Source organism: Lithobates pipiens, unplaced genomic scaffold, assembly GCF_037356315.1.
Source record: "Lithobates pipiens isolate NorthernLeopardFrog02 unplaced genomic scaffold, aLitPip1_a1.2 Scaffold_16, whole genome shotgun sequence".
Taxonomy (NCBI): Eukaryota; Metazoa; Chordata; class Amphibia; order Anura; family Ranidae; genus Lithobates; species Lithobates pipiens.
Window position 1 is genome coordinate 279,735,930 of NW_027507748.1, and position 27,380 is coordinate 279,763,309.

A 27,380-nucleotide genomic window follows, 5' to 3' on the forward strand; every position below is an offset into this window, starting at 1 on the left:
ACCCCCTACAGTCTGGCTTCCGCCCACAACATTCTACTGAAACTGCCCTACTAAAACTCACCAATGACCTACTAACTGCTAAAACCAATGGCCACTACTCCATATTCATACTTTTAGACCTCTCTGCTGCCTTTGACACAGTTAATCACCTGCTCCTCCTCAGCAAATTACGCACCCTTGGCCTCTGCGATTCTGCTTTATCCTGGTTTTCCTCCTACCTATCTCAGCGCACTTTCGGTGTCGCTTACAACTCCATCTCCTCTGCTCCCCTTCCTCTTTCTGTTGGGATACCCCAAGCTTCTGGCCTTGGGCCCCTCCTATTCTCTCTCTATACCTCTTCCCTGGGCCAGTTGATAAACTCCTATGGTTTCCAATACCACCTCTATACCACCTCTATGCCAGATCTATCTCTCCACTCCTCAACTCACCCCCTCAATCTCTCACAGATCTCTTTTTTTTTTTTTTTTAATCAGAGAAAGTTTATTAAATAACAAAAACATTTAAGTACAACTTGCAGCTTACATCTCAAGCATAGATCCTTGTCGCACATAAACTTATTCACCTCTACAAAAGGAGTATTCAAGCATTTATTTCACAACTTCTCATGCCATATCGTCCCAACCACAATAGATATTGACACCGTATATCCTGCCTGTGCCTCGATTCACCCATACAAAATTACCTACAGTAGGTGTCTAACAATTAGTGCCCCCCCCCAACTCAAATCTCCCTTCCCTTACTTTTATCTCAGCAGTCTGTCCATGACCAGATCAACCGGAGAAAGGCCGGGAATATCCAACCAGAGTTTCTTAAACTTTTCCGGTTGCCCTCTATGTTGAAAGATATACTTTTCCATCCTAATGGTGTCCCCCATTTGGGCAATCCACTCCCTCAGCGCCGGAGGCTCGGTCGCTTTCCAATGCCGAAGAATCATCTTACGTGCTTGGAACAGGGCCCTGGCCACGGCCTGTCTACTATTGTCCACCATGGAAATGTCGTCTAGGATCCCGAGTACACACGGTTTTGGGTCTGTGGGTATGGTAGTCTGAAACACTCTGGTAATAGTGGCCAGTACCCGTGTCCAGAATAAGTGCAGTTTGGGGCATCCTCACAGATCTCTAACTTACTGAATGACATATCAGTATGGATGTCACACCACTTCCTCAAATTCAATCTTTCTAAAACTGAGCTTGTTATATTTCCTCCTTCACGATCCCCCCGTGACTTCACCATTAATATCAACAACACAACCATTGGTACCTCCACACATGCTAGGGTCCTGGGTGTAATCCTTGACTCTGACCTCTCCTTCAGCCCTCATATCCAATCACTGGCTAAATCCTGCCGCTTTCACCTCCTCAGCATCTCCAGAATTCGACCCTTCCTGACTAATGACACCACAAAGCAACTCGTTCACTCCTTGATTATTTCCCGCCTTGACTACTGCAACTCTCTCCTTAATGGCCTACCCTTAAGCAGGCTATCCCCCTTGAGTCTATTATGAATGCTTCTGCTAGACTAATACACCTCACTAATCGTTTCATGACTGCTGCCCCTATCTGCCAATCCCTTCACTGGCTTCCTCTACCCCACTGTGTAAAATTCAAAATGCTAACCATAACATACAAGGCCATCCACAACCTCGCCCCCATCTACATCACCAACCTCATCTGCAGATATCGCCCAAATCGTCCCCTCCGCTCCTCTGAGGACCTCCTGCTTTCTATCTCCCTTGTTACCTCCTCTCATGCTCGCCTTCAAGACTTCTCCAGAGCCTCTCCCGTCCTCTGGAACTCCCTGCCCCAGTCTGTCTGCTCAGCCCCTACCCTGTCCACCTTTAAGAGTTCCCTGAAAACTCATTTTTTCAGGGAAGCCTGTCCCACACCCACCTAACTGTCCCCGAGCCACCCCCATCAAATCATTCTCTGCAGCTATTACCTTTTGTACCACCACCCCCTCCCTTTAGAATGTAAGCTCTACGAGCAGGGCCCTCCTGTACCTTTTGTATTGTACTGTAATTGTGTTGTCCCCCTATACATTGTAAAGCGCTGCGTAAACTGTTGGCGCTATATAAATCGATAAATATTTATATTTTTTGGTCTAAGCACAGTTTCTTCTTAAATGTAATACTCCCAGTGTTTGCACCACATTAAGCTGAATTGAGTTTGGGAAAATTAGTAATGCTCTGCCAATGTGCACATTTCGTTTCCCATTTAGCAGCTGATCAATTAACATACCCACTTTGAATCTCGATGCCATAGTCAGTTGCATATAAGGCTTTGTTCACACTATTGCGAATTGGATTTTGCATAGCAGAAGATTGTGACTGGCTCTCTATGGAGATGGTTCATACATCTCTGGTGCAAATTGCACATGATTCCTGTGCATCTTTTGGTCTGTTTCAGATCCAAATTCAGCCAAAAATTTGGGCTGAAATTGGAACTGAAACAGTGAATGGGAATGCACTGGACTCCTGCTTTAGTGTGAACCTAGCCTAATACTATATGAAAACTAATAATTCTTTATGTGAAAATGTAGTTGGCTTTTCTACTAAAAGTCCCCTCTACTGTTAGTCAGGGTCATGCTGGCCACTTGTGCTGCTGTATGACTTTACAGATGTCATGTCTGTAATATGTTTAAAAAAAATATGAAAAAAATACACACTTTGAGGTTCTTCAGCTAAAACATGGCCTCTAGGAGCTGGATGTCAAGGTCTACCACGGTTTAAAAAAAAAAAAAAAAAAAAAACACCATAGATGTCTATTATTTCAAGTCAGTTTTTTTTTTTTATCACCAGAGCTGTGGGACCTGTATCTTAAAAAAAAAATGTTTCCTTGTAACTGATAAAATGTTTGGTTTTCTGACTAAAGCCCATTGTAACATCAAGCTGTGTGTTGGTAGATGTCAGTAGTTTGCTTATGGTGTTTGGTTTGCAAAATATGTCAAAAAGACCACACTAAAAAGGAATATTATGTTGTTTTCTGTGACATTTTAACTTCTTGTGGCTGACAACTTTAATTTTTTTCAGAATCAGACACTTATGAACAAGAACACCACAGTGCACCAAACAGTGTGTAGAATGTAGAAAGGTAGCAGGGTTATATAGGTAACACAAATAATGCTGGCAATAATAGTACAACTAATTGAACAGATTTGACATTAAGGAGGAAATACTGTAAATTATTGCACAGTGGCAGCTGGCAGTAAAGCTGACTGAGGGGTAATGACAGCCTCAATTGACCAGTATGAGAGTGATGGTGGAGTGGAACCATAGTTGTCAAGGGTTTGCAGCACTGCTCAATTGTGTCTCTCAATAAAGTTGGGAACAGGTGTGATTTAATCATATCAATCATGAGCACAACAACTCAAACATTTGAGTATAGCTGCAATTGTTGGTAGGCTGAAGGTCTGCTATTATGCAACAGTGCCATACCCACCACCACTTACCCAGTTTGGCTATAGCAACAATATGTGCACCAAAGGGTAGACACTATGGCACTTTGTCTTTGTTACTAAGTAAAAGCAGTAATGCGGCTTACAATTGTGCAACAAGAATTTCTTCTTTGTGTGTTGCTTCTAAGTAACAGAAAGAATGTTAACCTCTGGCAGGTGTTGGGTATGTGTCTCCACTGGTGCCATTCACAGACTTTTTCCCTGGAGACCATTGCCACTGGACGAGGAAAGTGATGAGAAATCCAAAATTTTACAGCTGTCAACCAAGCAGAAGCTTAAGTGGAAACTGGAAAACCTTCTCTGATGACAACTGTCTAGGAAGGGATTTCATCTCACTCTCTGTTGTGCCTATGACAGAAAGTGGATGGAAATCTGCTAAATGGGACACAGACAGTTACATAGTAGGTGAGGTTTAAAAAAGACAAAAGTCCAAGCTATGTGTGTGATTATATGTCAGTATTACCATTGTAAATCCCTGTATGTTGTGGTCATTCAGGTCCCTATCTAATAGTTATTTGAAACTATCGATGCTCCCCACTGAAACCCCCACCTGTGGAAGGGAATTCTACAGCCATGCCGCTCTTACAGTAAAGAACCCTCTATGTAATTTAAGGTTAAACCTCGTTTGTTCTAATTTTAATGAGTGGCCATGTGTCTTGTTAAACTCCCTTCCGCAAAAAAGTTTTATCCCTATGGTGGATCACCAGTATGAAATCATATCCCCTCTCAAGCGTCTCTTCTCCAGAGAGAATATGTTTAGTGCTCACAACCTTTCCTCATAACTAAAATCCTCCAGACCCTTTATTAGCTTTGTTGCCCTTCTTTGTACTCGCTCCATTTTCAGTACATCCTTCCTGAGGACTGGTACCCAGAACTGGACAGAATAATCTAGGTGCAGCCAGACCAGAGTCTTGTAGAGCAGAAGAATTATCGTTTTATCTCTGGAGTTGATCCCCTTTTTAATGCATGCCAATATTCTGTTTGCTTTGTTTCGCAGAAGCTTGTCATTGCATGCCATTACTGAGCCTATCATCTACTAGGACCCCCAGGTCCTTTTCCATCCTAGATTCCCCCAGAGGTTCTCCCCCCAGTTTATAGATTGCATTCATATTTTTGCCACCCAAATGCATCATTTTACATTTTTCTACATTAACCACTTCAGCCCCGGAAGGATTTACCCCATTTACTGACTAGAGCACTTTTTGCGATTTGCCACTGGGTCGCTTTAACTGACAATTGCGCGGTCGTGCGACGTGGCTCCCAAACAAAATTGGCATCCTTTTTTTCCCACAAATAGAGCATCCTTTTGGTGTTATTTGATCACCCCTGTGGGTTTTAATTTTTGCACTATAAACAAAAAAATAGTGACGATTTTGAAAAAAAAATAAAAAATTTTTTACTTTTTGCTTTAATAAATATCCCCCAAAAATATCTAAAAAAAAAACTTTTCCTCAGTTTAGGCAGTTTATACTTTAATTAGAAAAATTATTTTGTTTTACTTTTGTAGAATTCATTTTTCAACTGTACATTCAAGCTACTGGTTGTAGCATATGAGTTTTGTATAGCATGAGCCAATTTTTATTATTTTGTGTATTACTATCATTTTATTTTTTTATAGTATCCAATGGTGAAGCACTTTCTCTACACTGGATATAAAATACATGTCATTAGACTATGTGGTGATAACAAGTTGTAAGTGGTAGCTGCTTTTTTTTTTATATAGTTGTGTTGATTAGAGTAGCGCAGGGTACCTATATTTATTTATTCTATCGTTTTTTTTTTATTATTTGTTAATATGTTGTAGCTTTAATAAGAAGGAGGTGTCATGTAAATGCAAGTGTTCATGTACTGCAAATGATAACAAAAAATGTGGGCAAATGATGATCTTATAGGAGAGAAGGCAGAACCAACAGTTAACCAGAAGAAAGAAAATGATTGTCTCTAATTTCCTTGAAAGCACATGAATATTCACCAAGGCTTTTTGAGGAATATTATAAATGAGACGTGAGAACATTAGGAAAAAGCAAATACATCATTGCACATTAAGAAAATCATACCAGCAGTTAAATTGTGGTCATGTTGGAGGATGATTACTACCTAGGCCTGGATGCCTTGCAAGGAATTGTACTCTATGGGGGTTATTTACGAAAGGCAAATCCACTACAAGTGCACTTGAAATTGCACTGAAAGTGCACATGGAAGTGCAGTCACTGTAGATCTGATGCAAGGAAAATAAAAAACAGCTGATGATTGGATAATAAAATCAGCATAGCTTCCCCTCATATTTACAGCGACTGCAATTTCAAGTGCGTAGTTTGCACTTGTAGTGCAAAGTGAATTTGCCTTTTGTAACTAACCCCCCTTGTCAGAAAACTCTAAATGAATATGTTCCATCACCCATTCATCAGCTAAAATCAAAGCATAGATGGGCCATGGAGGGCAAATATGCAAAACAAAAACACAATGAAAGTCTAATGACTGAAAAGTAGCAAAGTTTTGAAAATGCTTAGTTAAAGTCCTGACCTAAATTAAAATAGGAAGCTGTGGCATGACCTGAAACATTTAGTTTGTGTTATAACTAATTTTAAATTAAGGCAGTCTAGCAACACCCCCTTATTTTTAATATGCAACACAAAAACAAAAAACAAAAAAAAATTCATAATGGGGCTTTTGCTTGTTTGCCCCACAGGCAACTTATCTTTCATAATGTTTATTGGAGCCACCCTCCTAGTTTTATCTCTACTAGTGTTTTAATGTTGATTACTAGTTTGTTTGTCCTTTTCCAGATATGCTTTGTTGCTGTGCCTGTTTAAAATAGTGCTCTATGCATTATACAAGACTTTTTGGTTGTATTGTCATCAACTAAAAAGAACATGAATAAAAAATAAATAGAATTAAATTAAAAATATATACAAAGCAGTTCTGCATAGGATAGCGGGCTAATGTTTCTACAAAGCGATTTGAAAGACAGATATTGGATGCTTGCTAGTGTTATTTGCAAACATTATTTTTTCACTTTTATTAAATGTTAGATTTTGATTGCAGACCTGGAAACTTTCAATCTGAGAGAAAATACAGTAACGGAGGAAATCAGCAAATAGGAAAACTTAATTTCACTATGTGAGGTTAATTGTGAATGGAAGGATCATTGTCTACAGCTTTGCACTGGTGTCGGGAAGGGGAAAATGCAGATCGTTTTTGGGTACATTCAACTTGAACGGAGATCAGTTTCAGATCCTTCGGAGATCATTTGGAGTACATTGCATTTGACCTCCTCATCTGCATTAGACCTTGTAGGCTGCCTTACCCTGCTTTGGGCTAGGCCAGTGATAGCGAACCTTGGCACCCCAGATGTTTTGGAACTACATTTCCCATGATGCTCATCCACTCTGCGGTGTAATGGAGCATCATGGGAAATGTAGTTCCAAAACATCTGGGGTGCCAAGGTTCGCCATCACCGGGCTAGGCTATTGAATTCATATTGACTTGTTTAATGAGAACAACTGTTTCAGTGCAAAAAAAAAAGCCCATCCACACAGGCCCAAAGTCAGGTCAAAATGGAATATGTAGTCAACTTTAGGCCATTTATATAAAAAAAATGCCATACTAGCCTTTCCTTCAATGAACACAACAGTCTGCTCAAGAAGTTACCACAAAGCTTTTATCATCATATATACAAAATGTCACTAAAGGCACCTTTATGCATACAAACTTAGTCTTAAAAAATACAACAAACGCTGTTATAGTTCCTTTGCTTATAAATCCTTCAGTGATGTTATTTACAGGAGGTGCACACGCCTAACACAAATATAATGTACAGGTTATTTCAAAATATTAAAACTTTGTTTTTTAATTTTGGCAAATATAAACCTTTACAGCTCAGTTTTTGTTTCTTTTTTGTAAATATATACAAGTTTGAAGAATGAAGTACACCTGTTATGAGAGAAATGTGTGCCCTGCCATTGCCCCATATGAAAATTCGAATTTCCTGGTTCAGTACTTCTGAGTCACGGACCCAGAAGAAGTTTAAGTAAAAGCCAAAGTCTGAATCCCTTACCTCTAATCTTGCTCTGGGTCAGTGACTCAAAGTAGTGAAGTCAGTGAATCAACATGACAGCCACACAATGGCATCCTACATATTTCCCCCATGGCAGGTACCCATAATAAAAAGGCAAACTAAAAAGGCAGCATTAAATATTAACTAAAAATCAACATAATTAGTGACAAAGGGCTGACAGCAGAAAGCATGTGCAATTCAAATGCGGCTGCTGTGAAGGTTTCAGTTGCACCATCATGTAAACCAAAAAAAGAGAGAACTTGGCAAAAAAAATGAACATGCCTCACAACAATGGATACAAAGGTTTGGACTGTGTATGCTGTTAAATTAAGTCAGCAATGGTCAAAACTTTCAATCACATGTCTGTATGATAACCGTCTGATGACTTTAAAGGTACAGAGTCAAATCCATCGGATGTTCTCTGAAATAGAAACAAACCATCATAAATACCTAAGGGTCTTCTAGTTTGAAGGGGAGAAATAAAGACAGAGACAGTAGTAGAAGGACTATAAGAGATTATAGAAAAACACGCACCTTTTTAGACAGTGACATAAACTTGCGCAGTATGGAATGACGATTATTGAATATGAGTTCATCCTCAGCATCCTCCCCCTCCATTATGGCACAGCTGTCAGCTGCTGGTAGCTCTCCATCCTTTGTTGGGGCATTCATCATCAGTCGTGAATACTTGTACTCCAAGCTAGGCAACAAGAGAAAAAAACTCTGCATGATAATGTAAGAGAAGATTGGAAATGAAGGCCCTCTGAGTTGATGTCTGTCCTTTTTACATTTTATCAGTGAGTACTCTTCTATGGCAAGTTTTCCATTATAATGCACACACTTAATAAAATGATATACACTGTAGGTCACCATTAAACTATTGTAATATTTCCAATGGTACTTCAGAAGGTGAGAGATAAGACACAAAGGTTCGTAATACAGATACTTTAAATATAACCAACAGCAATTATTCGCGGTTGTTTTGCAAAAACATATACAGCAATAAGAAGATACACTTATTCCGCGTACATACGCCCAGACTTTTCGATAGACTAGGTCCGACGGTCTTCCCCACGGACTTTAGGTAGATTTCCAATGGATTTTCCCGAACGGACTTGGCCACACACAAGCACACCAAAGTCCGACGGATTCAAACGTGATGACGTACAACCGGACTAGAATGAGGAAATTCATAGCCAGTAGCCAATAGCTGCCCTAGAGTCGGTTTTCCTCCGTCGGACTAGCATACAGACGAACAGATTTTTTGACTGGACTTGAGTCCGTCGGAAAGATTTGAAGCATGTTTTATTTCTAGGTCCATCTGACTTTTGGGGGGAAAAGTCCGGTCGTGTGTACCTAAGACCATATGATCTTGCAATACAGGTAAAAGGGGTAGAAAAACACAAAGGTAAGGGGTTAAATAAACTGTATATAATGTAGCAATGGAGGGGGAAGCGGAAGCAGTAGCAGATCTGTAAATTTGAGGTCAGACTGTATGCTTGAATGAAAGGATGATTTATGAGGGTGAATTTAATGGATTCATAGACTGAAGAGTGCTGAACTGCATAGCAAAAATGTGATCAAAAGGGAAGAATGGGTAATTTCTGGAGTAGAAGTTTGCACTTGGTAGACTTGATGGTATCTGGGGAAAAAGCAGAAAAATTTATGGATTTCCAGACTGGAGCAACTTTGAAGGGTCAAATCCACTTTGCACTACAAGTGCACTAAAAATGCACTTGGAAGTGCAGTCACTGTAGATCTGAAGGGGACATGCAAGGAAAATAAAAAACATAATTTTACCTTGTATATGATTGGATGATAAAATCAGCAGAGCTTCCCCTAATTTCAGATCTTCACCTCAAATCTACAGCGACTGCGCTTGCAGTGCACTTGTAGTGCAATGTGGATTTGCCTTTCGTAATGTAGCGCCTTCTACTTTTAGGTAGGTGCTAGATTAGTATTTTTTTCTAGTTGTAGGACTAGTGGCAGGTAAATTTAGCCAGGCCTGGTTGTTTTGATTTGGGATTGGGAGTATCAGTATAGTGGGGTGTGTGGTCACCTACACTCTGGCTCAGAGTTCCTCTCCTGCTTTCAGTGGAATTGTTCTGGAAGGGAGGCTGGACTTGAGACCTGAGTGGCAGGCAGCTCATGTAGGGGACTCTGACCTATCATTAATTTGCATTGGCAGGGGGCAGGCCCCCCATATAAGCTGGAGTCACATGCTTCCAGGGAGGAGTTGGAGGGCACAGAAAAGACAGCATGGTGTGTTGAGGTGCTGTACCGGGCATCCCCATGTGGGAATGTGCCGTGTGTGTGGAGGAGGGATGGAGGAGCCACGGAGAAGGAGCTAAAGTTGAGGATCCTCATCTCTGCAGAGTGCATCAGATTTCTGTGACCAGGGAACACAGTGCTCGACTGTAAAGAGGAGCAAGTGGAGGAAGTAGGAATAAAGCAGCGGAAGTAGAACAGCTATTGGCTTTCTGTGGCCAGGGAGCACAGGACTTTGATACAAAGGAGAAGGTCAGTGTAACATTACATAGTTAGTAAGGTTGAATAAAGACACCAGTCTATCCAGTTCAACCTGAGTGAATGTCTGCAATTGTCCCTATCCCTGTACATTGCACACTCACATTGGTCCCTACCCTCAAGGAGCCCACAATCCAAGGTCCCCGTTCATATACTAGGGCCAATTTAGACAGAAACCAATTAACCTACCTGCATGTCTTTGGAGTGTGGGAGGAAACTGCAGTACCCGGAGGAAACCTACGCAGGCACAGGGAGAACATGCAAACTCCAGGCAGGTAGTGTCGTGCTGGTGAGAGTGCTACCCCCTACACCATTGTGCCGCCCCGAAGTTGAAGAAGCAGAAGTGCTGTGGAGTGTAACGTAGCATGCTGTGTGGCCGGGTAACACATTATGGACAGAAGTGGATGGGCTGGAGCAATAGTTTATCGTTTAACATGTGCCAAGTTGAAGTTTGCAACAACTTCCAGAGACTGTGGGTCTGTTAGTTCTTTGAGCCATGGAAGATAGGTGCTATAGGCTTTTGGCTCTCTATTTGTAGCAGGAAACCCACATCAGTCTAATAAAGGGGAATTATTCATCTTGTTTAACTGGAAGCCATGAGTAGTAAATCTTCAGTCAGATAGATAACAGAAGAGGCAATAGTGAGGACTCTACAGGGAAATCCATTAACAAGGCCAAGGCCATGGATGATAACCGATCCTTCTGAAATATTCATGGGCATCTCATACATCCCTCATATCTCCAAGTTTATCCCACAAATAAAAGCAAGAAAACTGAGCAACTGACTGATTATTGTCTTTTGGGTGATTGATGAGGGGATGGCAGCAGGGCGATTGGCGGATTGCTACAACCACACCCGCAGCCCCTACAGGGGGACCGCTGCAGTCTAATAACCCCCAGTATGTTGCGATGCACTGGGCTTTGGTACACTTAGGTACCATTGAAAATGATTAGGTAAAAGCAGGTATCTGCAATGCAGTGGTGTGAATAAACCCTAAAGAGCACGTGTAGCAAAAAAAACCAAAAAAAAATACGAAACAAACTTTAAAAAGAATGGTAGGTATGTTAACGGCAAATTCTTACTTTCGATTCTTGCTCCAAAAGTAAGCAGTAAGTGCTGTGAGTATCAGTGCAGAGCAAATACCACCAGTCACTCCCACTTTCAGCCAGAAATCTTCAGTCTTACAAATACTGACAGTCGATTCTGGAAGCTTCACACCACCGACACACAGCCGTGGCATATGCCACAATGCAGTTGTCCTCTGAAAAATAAAACATTATTGTAAAGTTGTTAATGGACTCGCTGTAGCATATGTTACCAACCCTTATAATAATTTATTATTCAGTTTTAGATCCATTTTCCCCCAGAGCCTTAAACAAATGTACCCAGATCCATATGGGTTTTTTTTTTGCATTCTTTTTATTCTAAGCCCCTGTACACACGGTCGGAGATTTTGCCAACCAAATCCGTCGGATTTTGTCCGTCGGATTTAGTCCGACGGATTGTGTCCGAAACTGTTGCATACACACGGTCGGGCCAAGTTGGCGAAAAGTCCGATCTTTCAGAACATGAGGACGTAATTTCGTTACGATGGGACTACATTGAGGCTAGTAGCCAATAGCTTTGATGTAGGAATTTGATCTGAGCATGCGTGGCACTTGGTCCGATCAAAATGCTCTACACATTTTTTTTTTTTGATTGCATGGATATGACACAAATGACACAAAATGTGGATTGATTTAATAGGACTCCCTTAGGGGGGAGAGGTGGGATGGGGAAGTAGAGTGAATAAAGAGGGGGGGGTGAAGGTTTACTCGGTTTTGGAGGGGGAAGGGGAGGGGAGGGGGAGATTGTGTTTTGTTTTTTGTTTTTCTGTGTCCCCCGCACATCTTCCCCTCCTGCCCTCCCTTTCCTGTTGATAGCGGGGGGGGGGGGGGGTTGAGGGGAGAGTAATTTATTTAAGGAAAAGAAGAGAGGGGTAGCAGTAGAAATGATGAGGGGGAGGAGGGAAAGAAGGGAGAGAAGATGGGAAAGAGAAAGAGAAAGGGAAAAGAAATAAATGTGAAGAATAGAGATAATATGTGAAAAGTAAAGGATTAAGTAAAGATAATGATAAACATCATGTCTATGTTAACAAGAAAAAGATGAATGTGGTAGAAAAATAATTATTGTTAGTGTGGAGAACGCTGGTTGTGGGAGCGGTTCACTTGCTCCTCTTTTGCTCACTAACACCCCCATAATAAACGCCTCTCCTCCAGGTGGAGGAAAAGTCGGAGGCGTTGGGTTTTTTTTTTTTTTTTTTTCTTGGGGGACAGCTCCGGATATAGTATCTGTCTCTCATTTATCTGAAAGAAGGGGTTGTTTTGGGGCGTGGATTGGGTTTTATTTTTATATATTTATTTATTTTTCGTCTCCTCTCTTTTTCCCTCCCCCCCCCCCCGAACTGACAATAAAAATGACTAAAATAAGTTTCACATCATACAATGTTAAGGGACTAAACACCCCAGAGAAACGTACACGATTAATAATGGAGTTGAAAAGATTTAAATCTCAAATAGTTTTCTTACAGGAAACTCATTTTAAAAAGGATAGGATCCCTTGGAGTAAAGGTCACTATTTCCCCTGGGTATATCATAGCACCTCACAGAACTCGAAATCCTGTGGGGTATCTATTTTAATAGCAAGACAGACACCATGGAAGGAACAAGGGGTATACATGGATGAGGAAGGTCGCCTCCTGATAGTAAAAGGTACATTGGGCTGCCAAAAAGTGACATTGGTAAATATATATCTGCCAAATGAAAACCAAGTAACCTCTCTAGAAATCTATTTACAGATTATTCAACAACATAAAGAGGGAATACTAGTGTTAGGAGGCGACCTAAATATGGCTTTGGATCCAATAAAAGACACATCAAAAGGCTCGTCTCATCTATCTTATGTCAAATTAAGGAAAGTAAAGAGAATGATGCAAGAACTGCAGCTGATCGACAGCTGGAGGGCTGTTCATACACAGAGCAGAGATTATACTTTTTTCTCGGCAAAATATAAATCTTACTCTAGAATTGACTATATTTTAATCTCCCAGAATGTGATTACATCCCTAGTGGAAGCCTCAATTGGCCTATTTACACTATCAGATCACGCCCCGACGAGTTGTGTGATTGAATTAGGGGAAGCTGAACCAAGGGCATGGCAATGGAAGTTAAATGAAACATTACTAAAGGATAGTGAATATAAGGTAAAATTAGAACAAGAACTGGATGTTTTTTTTGCAACAAATAAAGTAGGAGAAACAACACCTTTTTGTATATGGGAAGCACATAAATGTGTCATGAGAGGAATATTTATATCCATGGGAGCACATAGAAAACGCAGAATGAATGAAACGATTGATAACTTGCTTAAAGAGATTAGGGAACTAGAAACAGTACATAAAAAATCACAAGCACAATCAGTAGAACAGAAATTAGATGGTCTGCGTGAAAAATTAAATCTCCAATTAATAGATAAAGCGAAAGCAAAGCTAACTCGAGGGAAACGGAGATTCTATGAATTTGGGAATAAACCAGGGAGACTGTTGGCAAACGCCCTCAGAGAAAGCATAACTAGGAATTCAATTACACAAATTAAGACACAGAGAGATGAAATGGTTAATACATCGGAGAAAATTGCTCAGGTATTCAAAGAATACTATGAGAAGCTATATCAGTTGGAAAAGAAATCTACGTTGGCAGAGGAGTTAAAAAAAGGAGAGATCGCTAGAGAATATATTGAAAGGACAGAAATGCCAAAAATAACAGAGGAAATGGCCAGAGAAATAGATGTACCAATCACTCTAGAGGAAGTTGCAAAAGCATTAAAAATATTGAAATTAGGTAAATCACCAGGTCCAGATGGATTTACTTTGTCATATTATAGAATGTTCGCGGAGAAATTGGCTCCGAGATTCGTGGAAGCTTATAATTCAATACGGGAAGGGAAGCAAATTCCAACAGAAACGTTACTGGCGCATATAACAGTAATACCGAAAGAAGGAAAGGATCCCTCTCAGTGTCCCAGCTACCGACCTATTTCGTTGTTGAATGTGGACCTTAAATTGTTCACAAAAATATTAGCCATGAGATTGATAAATTTGATACCGGAACTAATACACCCAGATCAAGTGGGATTCGTCCCAGGGAGAGAAGGAAGAGAAAATACGCAACGAGTGGTGAACACAATTTACCTGGTACAAAAATTGCATAAGTCAATGGTGATAGTATCTGCGGATGCAGAAAAAGCGTTTGATCGGGTGGATTGGATATTCTTAAAAGCAGTACTACAACATATAGGCCTGGGGGAGGGGATGCTGAGATGGATCCTAAACTTATATTCAAAACCAAGTGCTAGGGTGAAAGTGAATGACAGATTATCAGAGCCATTCTCCATTTTAAATGGAACACGCCAGGGATGTCCCCTCTCACCCCGATATTCATTTTGACAATAGAACCTTTTTTAAGGAAAATACGTGCCAATGTGGATATCAGGGGGGTAAAAATAAAAAATGAAGATCAGAAGTTGGCAGCTTATGCAGATGATTTGATCTTTTTTGTAACGTCCCCAATTACATCTCTCCCATCTTTACTAATGGAGCTACGAGAATATGGGAAAATATCCAACTTTAGAATAAACTATGGAAAATCGGAGGCAATGGGAGTAGAGATGGATTCGCCTCAGTTGCAAGCAGTGTCCACGCAATTTGATTTTAGATGGACGAATTCATATATAAGTTACTTAGGAACAAAAATGTCAAAAAATCTAAATGAACTGTTCGAACTTAACTATATCCCACTGGTAAGACAGATCAAAAGTGATCTTCAAAAATGGGACAAAGAGATTTTTACATGGTTCGGGAGAACCAATATTATTAAGATGAATGTGATGCCCAGACTGTTATACATAATTCAAACTATACCAATTAAGATCCCTTCAAGTTTGTTTAAGGATCTTAGATCAAGATTTATGAAGTTCATCTGGGCTGGGAAACCAGCAAGAGTACGTCGAGATATTTTAGTACTCCCCAAAGGAAAAGGAGGGATAGGACTTCCAGATCCAATAAAATACCAGGAGGCCTCACACTTAACTAGAGTAGTGGAATGGTGTAGGCTTAAAAACGAAAAACCGTGGATACAGACAGAACAAGCAGCGACAGATATCCCATTGGAAGGATTAGTGTGGATTCCAGATACAGAAATACCAATGGGATTGAGAAAACATCCAATACTAGGGGAGACATTACGAATAACTAAAAGAGTATTCAGGAAAACATCTATTTCAAGAATTCCCAGTCCGCTCCTTCCTATCCTTGGTACCCCAGCATTTCTACCGGGAATGACAGATCCAAAGTTTAAAACAATACAAGATAGAGGTATGAGTAGAATTTGTCATTTCTCGGTAGGCAATCGGTTAATGACTAAAAAAGATATTGAAAAAGGAATGACATTAGGATTAGACCCTTTCAGAATGAGGCAATTAGAAGCCTTTATTAGATCTAAATTAAAGGTATACGTAGAAATAAGGGCATTGACTGAGTTTGAAGAGATCTGTTTGAAAGGAGAGGAACTGAGACATCTGATGTCTTATTTTTATAGTATGTTAATAGAACAGGAGACTTCACAAGATTTGCCCTTTTTACAGGCTTGGGAAAGAGATTTAGGGACTACGTTTTCCTCAGAACAAAAGGATAAGATGCTGTTGTTTAATCAAAAGGCCTCGATGGCAAGCAGATATCAAGAAGGGGGATACAAGATCCTTACTAGGTGGTATAGAACACCAAAAGTGTTACATCAAATTTACCCCCAGATATCAGAGACATGTTGGAGATGTCATGGAGCAGAAGGAACATTATTACATATATTTTGGGAATGTCCAAAAATTAGAGTGTTCTGGGAGATGGTAGCCGATACTATTGTAAGGATTACAGGAATTGACCTGGGAGATAAACCGGCAACTTTTCTGCTGCTGGACATCCCAATGGCAATAGAAAGATTCAAAAACTCTTTGCTGAGACATTTATTGATAGCAGCAAGGGCATGTATCCCGGTTCTGTGGAAAAAAAGCAACCCTCCAGCTAGAGCACAGTGGTTTCAGAGAATTGCAGAAATCCAACAAATGGAAAATTTAACAATGACAATGAGAGATCAAGACGAGAAATATCAGAAGATCTGGGCTCCATATCTAAATTATAGAGAAAGTATGATGTGAAACATTTCGAAATATGATAGAGCAGGCGGGTGGTGGTGGGGGGGGGGAGTGAGGGGGGGGATTATAGTGAAAATTCAAACTTTTATTTTTTTTATTTTTTATTTTTTTTTTGTTTGTATATTTATTTATTTTTTTTTCTGGGAGGGAAGGGTGAGGGAGGGGGGAGGATGACGTGGAATTGAGGTATGGATTGAAATATTATAAGACTGTTATAGCTGTTAAAGAAGTTGTAGATGTATAACGAAATGTAATGTGAAATCTATGGAAAGAAAAGATGAAAAAATAAAGAATTTATAAAAATGCTCTACACATGATCGGATTACGTCCGACCGGCCCAGTTGGTTAGGAAATATTTCCAACATGTTGGAAAATTGGGTCCGACGGAGATTCAGACGGAATTAGTCCGATGCATACCACACACAGTCGGATCATCTGACGACACGGTCCGATAAGACGCATTCCGACGGATTCTCCGACCGTGTGTACAGGGCACAATACTTAAGGGGCAGAAAACATCACCAAAATGAGACCGAGATCATAGAAATCCATAAGCCACTTGAAGACAGGTAATGTTACAAGTAAAACACAATTGACATATCTAAAAAGAATGGCGTCTGTACAAGGTAACGCACATAAGTTCTGGCAAAAAAAAGTGCACTTGAATTATCCAATCCAGGAAGAGAGGGAAACGCAACAAAATTGATAAATCATACACAAAAATTATGTAGTACACCCTTGCTTCATGGAAATGCAAGAAACAGGCATAAACAGTTCCCAGAGCTACAGAATTCATGTTCCAATGCCTGTGGATATGTGCTAAACATAATCCATATAATGGGCAAAAAGGGGATGTAGACCTGTCAGTATATGGCACTAAGTGCTTTAAACTGGTTGTAAAGCTTCAGTTTTTTTTTTTTTTTTTTTTACTCAATACATTCTCTGCACTGAGGTTTTAAAAAAATAATATATATATATATATATATATATATATATATATATATATATATATATATAAATTACCTGCAGCTCCCCACAGCCCCCCTAAATACTTACTTGAGCCCAATTCAGTGAGAGCAGTGGGAGCCATTGGCTCCTGCGGCTGTCATTCAAATCCAGGGACGAGGGTACAGAGCCAAGCTGCACTGCGTGTGTCAATAGATCAAGCCCACACTGTGTCACCATAGGAAGCACCTTGCTATGGTGGCACACAGAGAAGAGGAGGAGCCCAGAGAACCGGCGGAGGATCCCAGAAGAAAAGGTTTGAGGCCGTTTTGTGCAAAACCATTGCACGGAGCAGGTAAGTATATTACGTTGGTTATTTTTTTGTTAAATAAAACCTTTATTATAAAGATGAAAATAAAGCAAAATTACAAGATAGACATAGATAGAAAAGAAAGGCACAAAGAGACGCAAAGTAGAAACAACAACACATCAAGCAGAAGGATGGCACATCAAGCCCTAATCTCGGGGGGGGGGGGGGGGTGTGGGGGAGAGAGAGAGTTGACAAGGAGAAGGGTAAGAACCCAAGGAGTCTCACAACCCACCAGAATAAGCTTGAACTCAGAGAACAAATATGCATTCCAGTAAAGCCATATTTTACTGCAATGGTTCTCCCTGTCATGTAACTTACTGGTGAGTTCCTCTATATGTACAATGTAACTATGGTTGAATTGAAGAGGAAGTGCAGACTTCCAGTTTGCTGGGATGCAAGAGCATTAGGTATGCGATGTACGACAGATTTTTTTGCAAACCTTCAAAAGGATGTTATTATGGTGTGGAAAAAAAAGAAAGTAAGAAAGGGAGTCTGGGACTACCTGCTCTGTAAATGTTTGAATTATATTGTGCACCCATGTTCAAAAGGGTTGGCTAACCAGACTGGACCAAAAAATATGGAGCAGGACTCCCAGGTGACCCTTGACACCTCCAACAGGTCGCTGGGGTAGATGGGTACATTGCGTGACGTCTGTATCCCAATTCTTGATACTTATTATTCATAGACGATTTGTATGATAATAAACATTTTGGAATGTTCTACAGGTATCAGTGTAAGTTGGAGGTCAGGAGCAGCTGATAAGCCCAGATAAAAAGCATGACATCTACAGATTAAGTGCTTATTGATAACGTAGAATTAAAATTCTTGCAATATATTAGGGGAAGTTATAGCAGGGTGGCCCAGGGGAAAAAAAAAAAAAAAAAAAAGTAGGTTATCGGCATAAGCCAAGAACTTATGTTCTTTTTGTCTCACCACGATCCAGGAGATGTCCCTGTTTGTCCAGGTAGATTTTACCAAAGGTTTCAAGGTTAATAAAAAATGAAGGGACAACCCTGATGCATTCCATTATATATGCTGAAAGACACAGGCAAAGTCCCATAAATTTTAACCTGTGCCCATGATTCTGAGTAAAGTACACCCACCCATTTTCTCATACGTGGGCCCAGGTCAATAAATTAATTGGATGGATGAAAGTTGAGTTGACTGTGTCAAAAGCCTTTTCACATCTGTAAATACTAGGCTTGATCTGGTTTTGACAGGCCCGAATGGATGATATTGAGTGCACATATAGTCAGACCCAAATGAACCTGTGATCCACTCTTTTCTTTGCGAGTAACGACCCCTGGGAGCCCCTGCTATTCCCTAACCCTTCTCTTTCCTATTTTATACTTTTCTTACTCTTATTCTTCATCTCAATGGCTTAATGAGTTTACACAATGGTTATCCTTTCATGTCACGGAGGATATATATCTGCCTACACTATGACCTAATTTAAAAAACTGACTTTTGTTATTTTATACCTGACTTTGTCTTCTTTACTTGGATGCACCCATTACTTTGTACTAGTGTCATGCCTTATGACTTTCATCACTGTTCGTTGAGAGTTTTATCCTCTGTACTACTTGTTTGTATAAAATAAGTATATTGAACAAGAAAAAAAAAAATGCACATATATTCGCAGGGGAAAACATGCGCATATATTACATTTATGCAAATCAGCCTGCAACGCAGTGCAATGTCAGGCTTCTGCAGACTCTTCCTCCAACATTGTTTCCATACTGATGCACTAACATTCAGTTGCTGAGCCAAAGGAAGTGTCAATGGACTACAAGTACAGTGATCACTCCACTTATTTTCCATTGAGAACTTACAGGTCCATCTACTGCATTCAGACAGGCTTTGTAATTCATAAAATTTTCAAATCACAAATTTCAAAAGTTTGGGGGTGGTGTCCCGTTACACCATAGTGTAGCTAAGCTCCCACCCTTTTTATTCCTTTGGAACATAATCTGACTTCAGAGATACTGTCAAATCATATGAATATACTACTCCTAATAAGATGAGATCAGACCTATTATTTAAATTAAATAAATCAAAGACTGAGGAAACATTAAAAACAAAAAAAATATATAACTTTAGTATAGTTCTCTCTTCACACAATAATTCTAAATGGATCAAAGAGTGGCCATGCTCAGCTTAATAACAGCAAGCAGTTTGTTTGATTCAAATATGCTTGCAACAAATTGGAACACAAATTTATACATCTAAAATGAATAACTTTCACAAATTAGAGAATACCAATTACATATAAAAAAAATTATTGTGTAAAAGGTATTTAAAAAAATCTACATAATCAAAAGAGTTTATGATGACACACCTGGATTCCATGTTGACACACACTTGTGATGATGTGGTAATCATTGACAGTACAAAGAGGACATGCCTTTTCTGTCTCCCACAGAAAATGAAATACACAGCCATTACAAGTTCCTTCTGGGCAGTGCCTGTAAGACAAAATTAATGTTTTGTCCATTCCATTAGCTATTTCTTCACATCAACCACTTAAGCTCCAGACCATTTGGCTGGCCAAAGACCAGAGCACTTTTTGCAATTCCGCACTGCATCGCTTTAACTATAAATTTTGCGGTCATGCAACATTGCTCCCAAACAAAATTGATGTCCTTTTGTCCCCACAAATAGAGCTTTCTTTTGGTGGTATTTGATCACCTCTGCAGTTTTTATTTTTTGTGCTATAAACAACAAATAGCGAAAATTTTGAAAAAAAAAACCCTTTTTTCTTTTTGCTATAATCAACATCAACATGGGGACAAGGTCAAGGGACAAGGTGCTTTGGGGGGGGACCCCAAAGCAACATTCCCATGTTGAGGGCAAGTGTGGCCTGGTATGGTTCAGGTAGGGGGGTGCTCGCTCGTCCTCCCCCCCCCCCCCTTTTCCTGGCCTGCCAGGCTGCTTGCTCAGAAAAGGGTCTGATATTAATTTTGGGTGGACCTCACACTTAAAATTGACGGAAACCCAAAAGAGCTTGGTATGGATTTTGTTCTTAATTCTGTCATAGAGTTTCCCTTAACCACTTCAATACACTTGATTATATACTCTGCACTACACTATATACCCTACACTACACACACACACACACACACACACACACACACACACACATACACACGCACTCACACACTACACTAACTACCTGACTAATCTCCATTTATTCACTATATATGGCCGCTGTGTAAGCAGCAGCCGCCTTATATACTGTGGGGCATGAACTTAGGCACCCTGCCTTTGGCCAATCATGGCTCTCACAGCACATCACGCTGCGATTGGACAAAGGATACAGGTGATGTGCATGCATTGGCCAATCAGCAACGGTCAATGCACTGCAATCTCGCAGTGCATTATGGGACGCTATGGCATGGGCGAACTTCCCACTAGTGCCACATTTTTTTTTTTTCTTTTACGAACAAATGAACAGCGGATGTTCGAGTCGAACTTACCTTCGCCTCGAACATCCAGCCATCTCTACTTCTAATTCATTCCCTGGTTATCTCTCACCTTCACTACTGCAACTCCCTCCTTATTGGATTACCTCTACATAGGCTATCCCCCCCCTTCAGTCCATTATGAATGCTGCTGCCAGACTCATCTACCTTATCTACCGTTTAGTGTCTAATACCCCTCTCTACCAATCCCTTCACTGGCTTCCACTCACCCAACGAATAAAATTCAAAGTACAAACAACTTACAAAGCCATCCACAACTCTGCCCCCCAGCTACATCACTAACCTAGTCTCAAAACATCAACCAAAAATGCCCTCTTCTGGCCTCCCAAAACCTCCTGCTCCCTAGCTCCCTCCAGGACTTCTCCCATCTTTTGGAACTCCCTACCCCAATCTGTCCAACTATCTAATAATCTATCGATCTTTGGATGATCCCTGAAAACCCTTCTCTTTAAAAGAGGCCTATCCTACTTATAACTAATACACTGTGTTTTTATTTTCTCCATCAGCTCATCTCCCACAGTTATTTTGTATCACTTGACCCTCCCACTTAGATTGTAAACTATAACTAGCAGGGCCCTCTGATTCCTCTTTTATCAAATTGTAAATAGTGTATAATACATTTTATATATATATTATATATATTTTTTTTTTATTATTATTTTTATTATTATTATTATTATTATTATTATTATTATTATTATTAATAGAAAATCTTTTTTACCACCTATTGTTTTGCATTTTATTTTAAAAGTTTGTTTGTAAATATTTAAACTATATAGCTACAGTAAATAATGTGAACCATGTGCAGACCATTTCAAATTCATATTGTTTGGGACCATGTGAATGTAAAAGAACATTTCCTACCTTGGCACAGATATATTTTGTATGCCAGTAATTTGAGGATTACAGCGAAGGCGGATAGTAGTAGACCGTCCAGAAATACAGGACTGTGTAACCTCTTTTGACCTGTAAGATTAGGTGAAGAGATTAGTGGAAGAAAAATAAAAAATAAACAAAAGATACCATCGAGACTGTAAAATAACTAATGTTAAGCTCCCAGTATTGGCAAACAGACAGAATACATTATGTTACACACTGACACTGAGCATATGACACTAAATATAAATATAGTAAACAAAATTAAAATGTAGTATATAGCAGAACTGTCACTATGAAGAATCCACAAAGAAGCCAATGATTTTTATTAGTGCTACTGCTAGATTACCCAAATCTATAGCGAGAGAATGCCACCATATAGAAGGCAAACAGGAAGCAATTCATGCCGGCTATCTGAATGGGAGATATAGATCTAATCATTTTATTTTTTTTTTGGAAAAAAAAATAAAAAAAATAGGAAAGAAGCTTAGACTGAAGTTTACTTTACAGCTATTTATCTTGGGAACAAAAATTACCTATTTACATTTTGTTAATCCCCTTCTGCATTTTAAAAGAATAATATATCTGACATTTGATTGTGGATCGCTTACCTGTAATAGAATATGATGTCTTTTATGGCTACGTTTTCTCCAGGAAAAAGATCCACTGGAGATGAGATTTTATCAAGAACAGTTTCTGTTGTGACACCTAGCAATAGAAATATAGAGATGTTGAATTTGTATCTGCAGATTTTCCTATCCCTCATATATTCAGCTATTAGCAGTTTAATATAGTAGCCTTTAACGTCAAACTAACCTATGAGCTGATCAGCAAGGTTTGCTGGTTGTGTAGTCATCACTGTCTTGTGACCAAGTGCATCTGAAGGCACAAACATAGACTGGCAAACATAGGAGGCAACAGAACGCATGGGCTCCATATCTGATCCCCAAGTATCTGATGCATTTTGTGTACACGTAGCCATTTTTTTCCCCTGTAAGAATAAATTCACATTTACAGCATGATACATACAAATAGGACATTACTTTATGTGCCTACACATAATGAAATGGCAAAACCTGTGTCAACAGAATCTGTAGCATGCTTTGTGAGAAAGCAGTCTAAAAATTTTTGTTGCATCCAGGCCAGTGGCCTCCAAACTGTGGCCCTTTGCTTGCCTTTATCTGGCCTTTAAGGCGCCATTCCATCCACTGACACCAATAATGAGGCCCTATTCCTTCCCTAAATACCAACATGGGGCATGGTTTCTCCCACCAAAAACCAATGATGGGGCATTGTTTACTCCTACTGCCGCCAGGGTGTTTTCTAATCCCACTGGCCACACTATGGCCTCTCTAAATCCTGAATGACAGTTAACTGGCACTTTGTTTAGAAAGTTTGGAGACCCCTGATCTAGGTGATGGTGGTATTTATTGGTTTATTGATTTGTTTATACAACTATAAGGAAAACCTTTTATTAGTGCTACAGTAGACATGCAACTTCTATGAGGCTCATGGCACCTGACAGTCATAGCATATTGGGAATGCCTGTATACTTTTCCTTTTATAGCCAACAATACATGTAAACCGCTCAATACATAAAGAAAAATACATTAAGGGCCCTTTCAAATCATCGCATTTTAAAAGGGGGTGTGTCCTATGCCATACTTTTTCGAATATTTGTCCCTCATTCCAATTTCAAAAAGTTGGGCGATATGTAGTTTCATTAGAATCTTTGGACCTCTTGACTTTGGTAATGTACATTTTGAAATCTCCTGCTTGCTGTATTTGCAGATGTCGAAGCTCAGCACCGCCATTCCCTGACGATAGGTATTTGGTAGGGTGATTGAGCTCAGTTTAGTTTCTATGCATTCTGCTTGCTGCATCTTTTGTGCTACTCTTGAAAAATGTGCATTACATCATAGTCACAGTAATGCAATATAGTTGTTGTAACATTATAGTTATGGTAATGATGTGAAACCAATGGAGGAATCACAGGGGAGTGCTAATTATTTATATAAGCTACAGGCTGCAGCTCTCAGTTTTGTTATTTGTGCAAGTGTGTGTTTTTGGGCCATTCATTATGTTTTGTAATGAGCCCCAAATGAGTTTTGCTAAACCCCCTTGGGTGCATATTTAACAGCTCCAGAACTGATGTGTTTAGGTATCTTAGAACAGTGGTTCTCAACCCCGTCCTTAAGTACCCCCAACAGGCCATGTTTTGGGAATTTCTCTAAAATAGCTGTCCAAAATACCTAGTCATTGACTCAGATTTAAAGCACCTGTGCAAGATAAAGGAAAACATGGCCTGTTGGGGGAATGAGGACAGGGTTGAGAAACACTTAGAAGACTGGAGTAAAAATACAACTAAAATATTCCCTTCTTGACTCTATTTAAAGTGAACCCTACAAGACCGCAAAACAGTGCTAAAGCGTGGTGCCTATCAGTACCTGCATTGGTCTTCACATTGATCCTGGTTTGTCTGAGGAACTTTTAAGTCCCTGGCCCAGACTAAATATAAGGCCTTTACATCTTACTAACTTATGATGAAGACCTACCCCCTCCCAATGATAAACCCTCCTTTCTGTCATTCAATCGTCAAAAGCCAATGGGCAGTAAAATATTAGAATCAGTCAGATTCACTTTTATAGAGTAACTCAGTGTTTAGTAAAGACAGCACAATGAGCAGGTTAGAAAAATGTCATGCACAATCCTATACATTCATTTGAAAATATATTTTCTGCTCTGCTCTAAAGCTGGCCAAAGATGGCTCAGTTTTTTCTATCAGCCAGTGGGAGGAGCTAAAAAAAATGAATTCCTCCATTCGCACAAGTGTGGTGGATGGGGCCTGCAAACATCTCTCCGCTGTGCTATTGTATTCTGACAGTGGGGACTCTACCACTGTCAGAATACACTGATCAGCACTATAGCCAATTGGCTGTAGTGCTTTTCGAACACAAATTTACCAACAGTCCCATTCAAGAGGAGTCGACTCCTCTCTCAAATGCTAACCACCATAGATGTATCAAAATTTGGCCAGTTTTGATCTCTTTATTGCCAGCTTAAGTCACCACATTTTAACCTGTACACTAGATAAAGCATGTTAGAAGAGTACAATATAATTTAGGACAATCTTTTCAACCTTCGCTTATTTCTCAATGTGTCTCACATAAACATATGTAGTGTCCAACAATCTTCAGATTATGAGATTTCATGAGAAAAATACATATCAGGTTATGTGCAGTATGGTTCTTTCTTCCTTTACATTTTCCTTGTATAACCAGAATTTCAGGTTTGGAAATTAATGATAAATTGCATAATAAAAACCTAACTTGAAAATGTCAAAACACTGCAAACAGAGCATTTCCATAAACTAAAATGTTGCAATTCAGAACCTCCCACTTTAATTATAGTTTGCAGAGGTATATTGTATTGTCTAAAAAGATTTGGGTACGTTTCAGCATGTAGAGCCACATATATGGAAACCTGAAAGAACAAGTAGGTTATTGTTTTAAAAGGAGATGTCAAAATTAGGTATAATCCCAACCCAAAAGTTCTGTGCCTGCCCTCTATTCTGGCCACAGCTTTTATATAGTTTGTGTTGCTTTGTTGAACTACTAATGATTAATCACTAAGTACAGCAATTGTTTGCTAATCAGATGGAGTAAAATGGGCACATATGGAGTCAGGTGCACAAGTATCATGTTATATATATTTACTGCAATTCATACAGGCTTCACCCATTAGAAGGCAGTTTTTCAAACAACAGAGTCCTCCCTATAGGAGATATGGAAACTGCCATGATCGAGGCTTACCCCCCCTCCAAAGCTAATCCAAACCTATACAGGCTCTGCCACAGTCCTCCAACTTTATACTAAACAAAAAAAAAAAACATCAACATAACAAAGTAATGAGTTATAACAGCGTCGACAACGCGAGATACAGTTCCTCCACTCTAATTATGGGTGTCTTAAATGGAGGCTCTTCTTCACCTGGAGAAATGTTGCAATATACCACTAATTAGTCATTTAATTTCCATAGAGACCAAGTAGAGACCCGTAAATTGAGTGAGTGAATGAGTCTAAAATGCATTTAAGTTAAATCAACCGAATTTCATTAGTCGTCTTTGTCTCCTATGAGAACCACTAGGGACCATACTCCAAAGAGTTGATGATACAGGATTTGGACAAATACATTCCACCATTTCAGGAATATCACCTCTGAGATGCCTAAAACTTCCATAGAGCCATAATGAGATCGATAGACCACGGGAACATCACCCTTTTTAGCATGTGACCCAAAGGGAAAGCCCCAGTGGTATGTAATCCCTGCCTGTCTTAGAACCTCTGAAAGAGGTCGAAATTAGTGCCGCTTTGATAGGGTATGTCTAGAAATATCTGAAATAGTATAACCGAGCGCCTTCAAATTCCAGACATAGTCTAGAACACATCCTATTCATAACGGCATCCTTAAGCGAGTATTTGTGCATTCTACAAATCACATCTCTAGGGGCATCAGTGCCCCGGAGTAGACTGCCTGAATAACCACACTTATCCAATCAAATCAAATCGGGTAGTGATCTCTCATCCAAGGATTGAATTAAAAGTGCTCTGAAAGGTTAAGCTAAAATCTTGCATTCTGACTGTCTCAGGGAGGCCTCTAATGCTAATATTAGAGTGCCTATTCTTATTTTCCTGACCATCTAATTGAGAAAATAGGGATTCTATCTGTTGATCTTGTGCAACTATTTTGTCCTTTAACTGCTGTATTGCCAGTGTAATATCATCCTGTTTAGTTTCTAAGGCCTCAGTTCTATGGCCCAGATGTGTAGTATCCGCTTTAAAGCAGTCTAATTCCTGTTTAAAAGCATTTTCCATTTTGCTCAACATGGCTTCAAGGTCCACCTTGGTAGGGAGAGATCCAATATGCTCTCTAATATCCCAGTCTTGTTCAAGGAGATGGGTGCCACAGCATCTGGACCGAACTGATGCTATGGTTGTTTTTTTAATCCGATTCCGTAGCTGTACCGATGGTTGCAGATATTTTAGCTGTATTGCATTTGGGGCAGTGGCGGCCCGCCCATAGGGGCGCCCGGCGCCGCCCCCCCTCTCCCTAGGTGTAAAAAAAAAAAAAAAGTAAAAAAAATAAAATAAAAAATAAAAGTTAAAAAAAAGTAAAAAAAAAAAACGGGCCCTTTAAGACATAAAAAAAAAAAAAAAAATGTCATTTAACAATTTAACATAGTGTACTGTGGCGCCGGTCACAGTGCACTATGAGAAGCCGCCATGTCCATGCAATCACAAGATTGCATTCATGGCGCTTCATTTGCGGGTTAAAACCCGCCTTGCGGCGCACCAGCAGAACCGCCGACTAGCTTCCCGCCCGTAAAATCACTGTGATTCCTACGGGCGGGAGCATTGTCACTCTTAG

General features: G+C 39.8%; 1 protein-coding gene across 1 annotated transcript in view; it reads right to left on the bottom strand.

Annotated features, from left to right (window-relative positions):
- Positions 1-7,092: 7,092 nt before the first annotated feature.
- Positions 7,093-27,380, bottom strand: part of ELAPOR1 (endosome-lysosome associated apoptosis and autophagy regulator 1) — a 108,951-nt gene continuing 88,663 nt past the window's right edge. Inside the window, exons 16-22 of the mRNA XM_077481497.1 lie at positions 22,770-22,944; positions 22,565-22,661; positions 21,942-22,043; positions 19,934-20,060; positions 11,120-11,298; positions 8,045-8,210; positions 7,093-7,931 (exon numbers count right to left, since the gene is read on the bottom strand). Of these exons, the coding sequence (XP_077337623.1) occupies positions 7,866-7,931; positions 8,045-8,210; positions 11,120-11,298; positions 19,934-20,060; positions 21,942-22,043; positions 22,565-22,661; positions 22,770-22,944 (912 nt within the window). The 3' untranslated portion in view covers positions 7,093-7,865. The remainder of the gene's footprint in view (positions 7,932-8,044; positions 8,211-11,119; positions 11,299-19,933; positions 20,061-21,941; positions 22,044-22,564; positions 22,662-22,769; positions 22,945-27,380) is intronic.